Raw genomic sequence first — 12016 nt, 5'->3', positions numbered from 1 at the left:
CAACAGATACAGAAGACAGTTTAATGACAAAGGCAAGGCTAAAATCTTCAACCAGTGTCTGTCCTGTCAGATGCTCTCTAATGCTGAAAGAGTTCTCAGTTACTTTCCAGCACAAATAATGCTTACCTGTGGGCACAGACTATCAATCTGTGTTGCTGCCATACGCACTAGTTTCACACCTTCTTCATTATTTGAGATAGAACAGGCCAGATTTGCAACCTATAAAGAAATCAGCAGAATCGAATTTTAGGCAAGTAACTGATGCCTTTTTCTCCTATTGAGCCTTGCCTAGAATGAAAGAATCAAACAAAAGGGGAAAAGGGGCATGATCCAGGATCTTCTTTGCTGATGAAGATGAACTTATGTAGATTATTTCCTAACTAAAAACAAAACACAAACTGAACTAGCCATTTTTTTTGTTAGGTATTTCCCAAAGTCTTACCTTGCTGTCATTTTGCACTCTCCTGTATAGACTGAGAATAATCTCCCAAGATGTCAAATGGAGAATGTAAAGTATCCAAACAATTATCTGTGTACTTGCTTTTCTTTACAGGTTCATCCATATACTACTGAGTTTTGTAAAGACGAAGAATCCTAAAACATGATATGCTTTGCCACCCATAAACAAAATTTTGACACTGATACTCAGAAAATCCATATTTTTTTGAGTACCTTAATTATTTCAGATCCTGATAATCCTAAGCACATCAAAATTACCTGAATTCTCAGGTTAATCACAAATGAGATCTAGAAATCAGCACATGCCACCAAGCAGCACAGATCTGCATAACTGTGGTTTGGATACAAGCTGTAGAACATGTTCTTGTGACTCCTACAGTGCTTTGTGTAAAAAAAAATAAATAAATCCATCCTCAAAAGCTGTGTGCCAAGTCCATGAAGCTACCATGTGTTTTCAAAAGAGCAATTCATGCCACAAGGCACATAATTGTGCTCATCAGCAATATTTAAATCACAAAGGTATATTCTGGGCAGGGGAATACATGATTTTTCTTTTAATCATCTGAAAGTATGGCTCTTAATTCTAATCCGCATTAAGATAAACTTATAAAATTTTAAATATGCTTCCTTGATATTATTCACTGTGCCTGAAGGCATAACTATCAGTTGGAAATGATTCATGAATTAGTTCAAATACCCCCATCTTTCCAATTTTCCTCCAGCTTCCCCTTGTGGTATTAATCTATTCTCGTCTCCAATGCACACTGCAACATTAGCCCTGGTCCATCTGTTCTTCGTAGAACCTATTTCACTTCACAGTTATGTAGAACGTGGTTTGCATATATCACAGTGCCAAAGCCGAGGGAGGAAAAGAACCTAAGGCTTCAAAGTCTTACAGGCACTTCCTAGTCAAGATTTTATCATAATGTTGTGATTTTTATTTTCATTTCATGATGAGACAAATGAGTTAGTCTGTTTGTTAACCGCCTTATAGTGCTCATGTCAAAAATGTTCTCTGAAGCTGACAACTTCCAATTAATTTACCCTTTCTCTACACTCCCTTCTTTGCTCACATCAAACAGATCACTTTAATCTTCATGAGAAACAAAAGCCAAGCAGAATAATAGTTAGAATGCAGTAACATGAGCAGAAATTACAGACCTTAAAAGCCACAAAATGGTATTAGGTTCAACAAAAGCCAGCTTCCTGTATTTAAAATAAGTGCTTTTGAGATTGCCCTTTCATTTTGTGATTATCATGATGAAAATCTGTCCTAAGGCTCTAGATGCACTGTACATCTTACTTATCAGACAGCAGCGAGATATGAGACTAAAAGAGACTGGGTGTCATGAAATGGCAATCAAGTGATTAAGCAGATCTTTCGAGTTCTCTTGGAGAAGGACTTTGCAGAACAAAGTCTGCGGAAGCAAAGCTTATTTCTTCCCTGTCTCTGTTAATTATTCTTACAGCAGGATCTAATGAGAAAGTATTTAGCTATTGTAAAGTGTTCTGCTTTTCCAGGAAAGGATACAGAGGTAATTAGGGAAAACCTTTTTTTTCCTTTATATAAAATAATTTAGAGTTCTGAGGAGTGTTTAGGGTCTTGCTCCCAATACAGTAGTAGTACAAATATAATCCAAGGCACCTTAAATATGCATCAAAAGAGCATTAGTTATCTACTTAAAGAAATATACATTGATATGTATCATGTATAATCCCAATCTAAATAGTTTTTGTGGCATATTTTAAGTCTTTTTTAAGTATAGCCCCATATCATCATCAGTCAGAAAGCAATATTACTTTTGTAATTCAGCTGGGAGTATGCTGGCCTGAACCATGGGAAGATCTGATTAAAGCAAATAAGCAAAGAGATAAGGAAATTCTACAAAGGTAGATGCAACCTGGATAAAATTGAATTTAGCACTACAAATGAGAAGTACTATGAATACACTCAAAACTTATTTTTGAAACAGTGTGAAATAGACACTGCTTTCTAAAACTTACATTTCAGTGGTATTATTAAAATATAGATCTGTGAAGCCATACAAATCTTAGGTGCAGTCAATCACAAAATACCATGCTATTTAATTATTTATATTATTATTATATATAGCATTATACCATGCTATTTAATTATTGTGATTGCCTTTATTATCAAGTACATAAGCATGACAGCATCAGTTAATATTCCTGGCAAGATAAGGTCTATGCTGAATCCATAGAGTCCATGAGGTAATTCAACATATATGACTTTACCTTCCTCATATTCCCAGCCTTGGAGCCCTCTGGTATCTCTCCACCCATTGATACAGGCATGTCCTTCACCGGAGCCACAAGAGCAGGTCCTCCAACCCACCATTTGAGAACACACACAGCAGTGGTGGTGCTGAGCAGCCCTACTGGATCCTGGGCCATCATCATCATCCTGCCCAGAGAGAGGGGATGTGCTCACTAATTTTCAGACTGCTCCAAAGGGAGCAGTCTCCTACTATATACCACTATATACTACTCCTACTATAAATTTAACAAATCCAATATTTTTCCTGCTTATATTAAAAAAAAACATGAAACAAACAAACAAAAAAAAAAAAAAAGCACCAAACAAACCAAAAAGAAGTTTAGACTCAATTCTACCCTGTTTAGCTGACATCAGGTGCTAGACCATGCACACAGCAAGGGAGTTGAAACTAGATAATCATTATGGTCCTTTTCAACACAGGCCATTCTATGATTCTATGATTCTCCCTTCTCATCAGAGGAGGTACACTATCCTTTGCCTTTTTCTAACCCATGTATCTATACAATCTCTTTCTGTTTTTTACATCCTTAGCCATGTTTAGTTTCATCTCTGCCTTGGATTTCCTGATCCCACCCATGCGTGACCAGACTGCATCCCTGGATTCTTCTCAAGCCACCTCTACCTCTACTTTTTCCTTTTCCCTGAGTTTGACCAGCAGTTTTGCATGTACATATTAAATATAGCATGTACTGTGAAGAATTCAAACATTTCATGGTTGGGAATTCATGTAATATTCCACTCCAAAGATCTAACATTGAACAGAGTGGATAGCTTGGAAAGGAAAGTAAAAAGGGTGTATATTATCACAGCTGCTGATGTGCCAAAACTTTGATTTGACAGCCTTTATCTTTATGCTTCAAGTACTCTGTTGCTACTGAATCACTGAAGAAAAGAATTTATGAGAGGCTGTGGAAGTAACCAGGTAATGTTATTTGTTTATGTATTCAGTACTGTTTACTATGTTCCTGGAATTCATTGATTGCCTAAAGAAAACTTAACTTTGTAACCAGATGTGAACTGTCTGAAAAGCACATCTATGAATGAACACATTTTAAACACCAGCATTGATGAACCATGAATCATCCTCTAAATGTGTGGGGGAACTTAATAACAGCGAGCCTGCTGTGTGGAAAAACACTACTGTCCCAAATTTCAGGTCTGCTAAGCTACTTTTACACCATCAAAACAATTACTAAACACCTTAAACCTTTCCTTCAAGAGCACTGAAAAGTAATGAACAAGAAAATAAGCCCTGCAGCTCCAGTGATGTTGTATTTTTCTGAAATCGACAAAGCCACCGAACCAATCCTAGAACTGGGGAGGTGGAAAAGTGCACACCAGCTCCTTCCTATTTATTTCCCTGTCACTAGTATTGATAGCCCAGGATGCAACACTGCATTTTGCTAGGTATCTTTAATCATGTTTAAATTATTCAAAACATATGCAGAACCAGTCCCAGTAAAAATTATTTGCATGGACTTGATTGTATTTCAGCCTCAGGCAACCCCTGCATTAAGTGCAGATACAGGTGTGATGGAAAAGGTTTCTAATGTGAATTTTTACTACAGTGGTTGAAAGCATACATCAAGGACTGGATTTATTAAAATAGCAGAGATACATGGCAACTGGAAGTTTAACTACCACATAGGTAGACAATGCCTACACTACTTTTTCTATAGCTGGTATGGGTAATAACCAGTGAAGACAGGCAGCACAAAGTAGCAGTGTAGACTGCTACTTCTCACAGCCTCATGTATTCCATCAGAATTTGGATTAATGCACTTCAGCTGGATTTGCCACGTGCACTACAAGTCAAGAAAACTTTTGCTATAGCATTGCACTCTACATTATTAAAGTAATCGAGGAAATTTTATGCCAACTCATGCTATTTTTACACTGATGAGAATTTGGTATAGCTATCTTTAGTTGTGTTTTTACACTACTCTATTTCAACTTTTGACTTAGCTTGTTGTATTGTTATAGGTAATTAAGTATTATAACTATCAATTTATAATGTCCTTCAATCATAAGTTAAAAGATTCTTATTGCAGATAATATATATAGATGAGCTTTTAATTATTATTATTATTTTTTTTTTTTACACCATGGGTTGTTTAGAAAGAACAGGATAAAAGCTCTATTCCAGCTTCCTTAACCAATTAACCATCTAAGGCAAAGATTACAGTCTATGTCTTAATTTTTTACATTCTTTAGAAATGTATCATACAAGTGTAACTTTCATAATGCATGCCTTTCCTATTCAAATTATTGTAAATAAATGGTGGACATATTAGAAAATAGAAAAAGTCAATCTATATTTCCTTAAAATAGAATAATTTATATAAGGTTCAAGACACAAGCAAACTTATGTGCCTAATCCACACATTTGAGAAACTGAAATTTTCTGACTTACTGAGCTTGAGTTAAGTAAAACTCTTTCATTCACAGTGGACTAAAGTTAAGTAAATAATGAGCTACCAGGTTTCAGCTGAGAAGAGGTGATTTCCTGAACAACAGCATCTTTATTAGTTTTAATTATCTCTCCATCCGTGTAGTAGTTAACACAGATACTGTTTTAATCTTTGAATCTTTCAAAATTTTGACATGTATTAATGTTGGTGGTATTGCTGGAAACAGCCAGCAATATTGAGTGATATTTTTGGAGCCACAATTCAGATTTTCTAAAGAAGAATTTAGAGCTGAGTTATCCAAGACCTTCAAACTATCCTGACTGTAGTCACTCAAGCATTATATTATGAGCAAAACCCTGTTCATCACTAGACAGGATGCTTTCGTACATACAAAAAGATGTGCCAAAAGCCACAATGTCACAGAGTGCAGTTTCTTTCTCTTCATGGACTTCACTGCCAACTTGTACTGCATCAAAAATTCTGTATAGTGGTACCTTACTCAGGACCTATTTCACTTGGGAATCTCAGCCACACAGTCATACTTACATAAGAGATGCATTTTTACAATATTAATTCACAGGTATTAGAAATCTAACTGAATGAACAGCAGAAAAAAATGGAATTTCTTTTGTAAATTACAAATGATCTGAGTTTGATATGTGCTCTGTTATTTTTTTTTTTAACATCAAACCCTCAACATATATAAACTGCTCGTACATTTACAGTGGTCTGTTCATATCTAAGCAGGTTGCTAGCAGAAGGACGTTGGAAAACTACAGGTAATTTTCAGCACAACAGTTGAATATTTTATTGCATATTACCTACACTGAACCCACAAAAAACTCCTTTCACTTCTCAAAAAGTCAATAGTATATTCATTCATATAAATTAGAGCAATGAGGCTTTACCACATGTACAAATTCTCATGTGACTTCTACATCAGATTTAATGGAAAGAGCCTTAAGAGGCTTTTGGTAAAGTCCAGATTACCTCTGACTTCAAGAAATTCATTGTGTCTTGGACAAAGACTTTTTAAAGAAATGTAAGAGCATTAGATGCCTAAGCCATCTGGAAGGTCAATTTAAAATGCAAAAATCCCAGTTTCAGATAATTTCTGTAACATACTATTAAAGTGACTTGTTTCGCTTCCATTTTCCAAGTCAGTTCTGGTACACACCATGATTACTGTCTACAGGACAGAATGGAGGTGAGAAAAAATGAAGCACTTTGAAAAAATTATTCTACTTCACTGTTTTCATAGTTAAAAATAATAAAGTTAATGTTCAATTACAGAGCTGACAGTAAATACATGAAATACATGAAATGGATATTGTATTATGTCTGACTATCTTAACACAAGAATAATGATTTCAGACATGATGACCTTTCTATTTTTTTCTCTTCTAACATGGAATTTGAGCATACAACTGTTTCTTCCTAGAACGGATTAAGTTTCTACATAGCACTGATGAGCTCCAACTGTGATAAACACTTCTGATTGGTTCAAAGGCCTCTTAAAACAAGAGGGGTAATCACTAGATGTGTTGGTGACACTAATGTATACGCGTAGTTTCAGACTGATATTCCAGACAACAGCTATTTCTCAGCAGGGCAAGCTCAAACTTCTCCATGGAAAACAGGGGAAAGCAAACTGGTTATAGAAAATACAGGTGATTGTTTCTGAGCAATTTTCTGATTTGAAATGGAAAAAAAAAGGATTCTGGAATCACTGATTTATTTAATCAATGCTGCTGGGTACTTATATTGGAGCACTGCCAGAACTATCAAGTCCCATCCGTAGATGGAGTGAACAGCTTCGTAGCTTTCCCACTTACCATACATGAAGATACATTCCCACAATTAGAACGCACATCTGGTATGGGTTCTGTGTCCAACTATCTTTTAAAATAAACCAAAATTTGAGGAATTTAGAAAAGTGGCTGGAGATGTTATTGCCCTGAGTTGAAATCAATAGAAATGCTTCTTGTTCTGGGGGCAAACTTCCTTAGGAAATACACATGATCCTCTTTCTTGTACTTAAGAGTGCTTCCAAGTCATCCAGATGGAATACAATTAATTGTCAGTTGCAATGGGAAACCTACACACCTACACCGTGGCTGGCTTGGTAAAAGATGGAGATAGAGGAAAAGGACTTATCTCCTGGGCTCCCTGCCTCAAGGGTAGGAAATGCAGTGGGTTCTCGGCTTCAGGTGATGGATGTGGATATGTCCTTTCAAAGATTTACTCCTTAGACTGGAGCCATTTCTGAATTCTTTTTCCATATTCTTACACTGTCTCTGTGCATCTCTTGACAAAATTATAACCAGCAAACAACTGTGGCAATGCATGAGGAACTAAGAGCAGGAGTTAGCCTAAAAAAAAAAAATACTGCTAAAACCATATTATACCTTTAACTGGTCTACTTGAGAAACAAAGCACTGCACTGACAAAAAGCAGTCATTCTCCTACAGGAAAGCTGTTGGAGCTGTTAGTAATTTCTTCTCTATGGTCTATCTATTCAGGCAGCCATGTAGCAGATATCCTGCTCTAAACCACACAGCTAACACAGCTGCTGAGTTTTGGTAGGATAGGTAGAATTAGCGTGTTTTACTGATTTTCTGAGTTAGAGGTATAAATGCATTTTATATTGCAATGGTACGGGTGTTTTCTTCCTATCACAGAAAGTGAAGGTAAAACCTGTGACAAGAATTCCTTGCGAAGAGGTCAGAGACAATAACCCACCTTGATATTCCTTTACTGTAGTTAGTATGATCAGGTTACTTTTCTGTTTAATTTGACAGTAGGTAAAGGCTTTTTTAGAACTATTCTTCCACATTTTGCTATTCATACTAAAAACAAACAAACAAACAAACAAACAATAAACAAGGAATACAGAGGAACAGAAAAAAATGACAGCAACATTTCTGTAATGCCGAACAACAAAAAACCTTAATCAACAGTATCTTTTATTCCCCCAGAGCAAGCAAAAATGTGAAAAGAGCATCTTGGTTTGCATTCCAACAAAAAAAAGGTAGAAATTCAGCTTTTTTATATAAATCTTTTCTGTCCAGTTGTTAGGAAGGCCACTGTTATTAAAACACATAATGAATTATGAACAGTGTACACTGAAATACCCAAGGGACAAGGGAGCAATCGGTGTCCTACGGAAACAAGATTTAAAAGACTGCAGTGTGTATGAGTTGATCCCATAAAGCTGTTTTGACAACATACCACTGGCACTGCTATAATTAATAAATATTAATACCATGTAGTTACCACAGTAATCCATCTTTCTAATAACAGTCCACTAGTTTGGCAAACTATTCAGTGACCCTGGAACAGGGATGCATGCCTGACTAGGCTATGATAATTAAACATCAGCTACATTATCAGGGAGCTATATTTTGAATGTTGTTGGAGAAAAAAAAAAAAAAAAAAAAAAGGGATTGTAGTAAGAACATAAAAAAAGACAAAGATAGAAACAGAAGCTTTGAAGATATTAACACAGTGTGTTGTCAGAGACCTTGGGGGATAATCACAAATTACAGTTACTGAACCCTAAATAAATGCAATTCTTGAGCAAGATAGAACCAACTTTAGATCTCAAGTTGAGCATATTTAGAAAGAATTGTGTAACAATCTATTACAGCTGCTTGTGATGGATAGCACTGGTAGAGACATCTTCAAATTATATATGTATAACCATACAACAACAGCAACTGTAACAATCACAAGGACTGGAGAAAAGCTGGTGGTACTGCATGAGAAGAAAGGTTGCTAGAGTGAAAGAAATCTGAGATTATCACGCTAGAGAGGATGTAAAATGCAAATTTTTTTCAAGAGATCACAACTGATTAGTTCCATGCTCACAAAAAAAAGCTTGTGAAAGATTATGATTGCCTTCATAGGGGTGAACAAAGATATTTTTGTTTAGAATAATATATTCAAGACTTTATAAGTAACTTTATAAGCCACATTCAGAAAATATTTTGCCTGTAATTTTTGTGCAATGATTCTATAAAAGACTTTCACAATCATTTAGAAATAGTTCAACATTAGTGCATGATGTAATCATCTGCCCAAAGCAAGAATGCGTTGACTAAGTGTCAGTATTAGATGCCTCATCTATTTATCCTACCAATATGACCTGGCACGGAGAGAGATCATGTTTGATCAAAACATCATTTACTTTACTCATCTCCTGAGTTGCCCATTTTCCTGCAAGCACAGCTTCTTCTTTCTTGAAAAAGTCGTATTTATGAACACGATTTTTAAAATACAAGCATGTGGTATTAAGAAATCCAGATCATTTCACGGAAAAATAGTATGCAGAAATTAGAGGCATTTCACCAGTTCTATATTGTTAAAAAGAAAAAGGAAAAGAAGTAATATTCATTGTTCCATGTGCTGGAATTCAAATTATATTTTCCCTTAATTTAAAACCGCCTTTTTTTCCCTATAATTTTATTTGTGCTTTGGTACTGATATAAACATGGAAATACTTGTCTTAGTTGTAAGCTCAACCATAACGCTTATGTGATTAAAAATTGTTACAGAAACCATATTTCTGACTCAGTCTTACATTATATCCCTGTTCTCGCACATTTGCAGTTCTATGCATCAAAGCTGATTACCTTTACAGAGGATCATCATTAGCTCATAAATACTCAAAACCATTTAACAAAACCAAGATTACTTCCCACGTTTTTAAAAGTGCTGTTTTAGGTTTTTTCAGGCTTTTCCTTTGATTTATCCAAAAAAGAGGCACTTGTCATACCAATGCAGCTCACAAGCAAATAGTTTTTAATAATGAGTTTTGATATCTAGAGCTCTTTGTGCAACTTTTAGCATTAAACATTCAATGGGAACAACCATCTATCCAAGAAATCAAAACTGACATCAAAATTCTAGACAGGACTGCACACAGATCTTCAATTCACTGTGCTGCAATTTACTGTCATCTTGATATTCAGAGACCAGTATAATAAGTCCATTCTCTCTGCTATTAGACTTAATAAGAATATGAATAATGTCTTGGGCTCCTTTATGAACTGCTAGTTCAAAAGGCCAATGAGTCCATGACAGAACTGCAGAGTCACTCCATCAGTCCACCTGAATAATTTTTTTTTTAAAGCTTTTCATTAATTAATGTAAATTTGCAGATGAAGACCTCAGTGGTAATAATATTCCTAAATAATAAAGGAAAATAGGTCATTGTTTTAAGGACACGCCTTATTAGCCCCTTAATGTGTCACTGAGGAATGAGTACACCTACTACCCCACACTGAGGAATCTGAATAGGTGAGAGGCTTCATAAATTCTGTGGAAAAACCTTCAGCTGGATCTGACATTTGGCCAGAAATACAAATCTCTAAGTAACCAATATTCATAACATCTGGTGTTCACAGAGCTGCTTGTCTAATAAAAAATATTTCTTCCTACAAACTACAAGAACTGTACATCTGAAAAAACACAAGTAGGAAACATTACACTTACTGTTTCTGTGGGGTTATGTGGTGGTTATGAGAAGGCAGGTTTGTAGTAACAGGATGTTTTATCATGCTTTTTATAGGAACCTTTATAGTGGCGTGTTGAAAACAACACCTTTGATACCATTCTGGATATGTGAAATACTAGGTGAGGCCAAGGAGTTCCTTTAGTGCTTTGGTTTCTGGCTTCTACATGACCTTTTCACTAAATCACCTTTAAAATCAACCACAGGCGAATGAGTGAATTATGGGACTAGAAGGGTCTATTTCTCCCCTATGTTGATCAGAAAGGTATCCTTTGTCAAATAAGAGGTCATCATTCAGCTTTCCAAGATCCATCGCTAAATGAAATGTTTCCTCATATATTCTCAGGAAGGAAAGAAAAAAAAAAACCAAAAATATAGGAAATATAAGCACATATCCAATAAAATAGATCATTATTAAGTCTCTGGTCAGGTCCATCACATGCTGTTTTAAGAAGCAATGATCACATCCAGATATTTTTCTTTAACCCATGGACTGCTTGTCTGTGGAGCATAAGAGGATAAGATATCCCTATATCCTTCATTAAGATAAGCAAATCAGGCTTCTTTTAATTTTGGAAATATTCTGGTGAAGTTAGATTAGTTTCATCTGGAGCATCTTTTCTACTGCATAACAATATAACAATACTAGAAGTTGGGGAAATTAGAACCGAAAGTAGACAGATGATGCCCATCTGAAGACAGGATAAGGTCTTAGAAATCCATGTGACAGATGTTTGCTAAACCCAGTCTCACGAATCTCACATAGATGATAGCTGTATGAATTTCTACTGCTCTACGTGAAACCTGCAAGTGGGGAAAACTTGCAACAGCATCTTGTGAGGTCAGATGTACCAGACCAACTGCAATGAGCAAGCACTAACCAGAACTAGGGCCTACTCACTTTTGTGATGTTAAGATTCAGCAACAGCATCAAGAAAAATGACATGGATCTTTTAGTGAATTTTGCTCACTAAAATCTGTATCTCAGCTATCAGATTTTGAGTGAAAAGAACAATACTCACCTACTGCACAGTAGTAAGGCTATTCTCATCCATTAAACAACTTTTATATGATCATAATTTCACAAAAATTCAGTACTTGAAAAAATACAAACAAAAGCCCTTGAAGTGTGATGTATTGGGAAATTTCATATGTCAGTGTAAAATACATTTGTATCTAAAAGAAATTTTGATGTTCCTTCAAAATTTTTATTCTGCATGTACTTTTCTTCACTTGAAACAACATTACAATGGATCAGTGTTTGAACCTAAGCATTTTCATCTTGTAAATTAAATTTCCACATATTACCTAGGTTCCTACACTACCTTCACA

At 35.5% G+C, this 12016-nt stretch overlaps 1 protein-coding gene across 6 annotated transcripts in view; it reads right to left on the bottom strand.

Moving 5' to 3' along the window:
* The window catches only part of CTNNA2 (catenin alpha 2), a 453719-nt gene that overhangs the window by 54713 nt on the left and 386990 nt on the right, over positions 1 to 12016 (bottom strand). For all 6 annotated transcript variants that reach the window (XM_052682457.1, XM_052682450.1, XM_052682451.1 and 3 more), the window contains one exon: positions 127 to 219. In XM_052682457.1, coding sequence (XP_052538417.1) covers positions 127 to 219 — 93 coding nt within the window. The remainder of the gene's footprint in view (positions 1 to 126; positions 220 to 12016) is intronic.

This window comes from Tympanuchus pallidicinctus, unplaced genomic scaffold (assembly GCF_026119805.1).
Source record: "Tympanuchus pallidicinctus isolate F22 unplaced genomic scaffold, pur_lepc_1.0 scaffold2, whole genome shotgun sequence".
Lineage (NCBI taxonomy): Eukaryota > Metazoa > Chordata > Aves > Galliformes > Phasianidae > Tympanuchus > Tympanuchus pallidicinctus.
The sequence above is the reverse complement of the archived record's forward strand: the minus strand, read 5'-3'. Positions and strand labels throughout refer to the sequence as shown.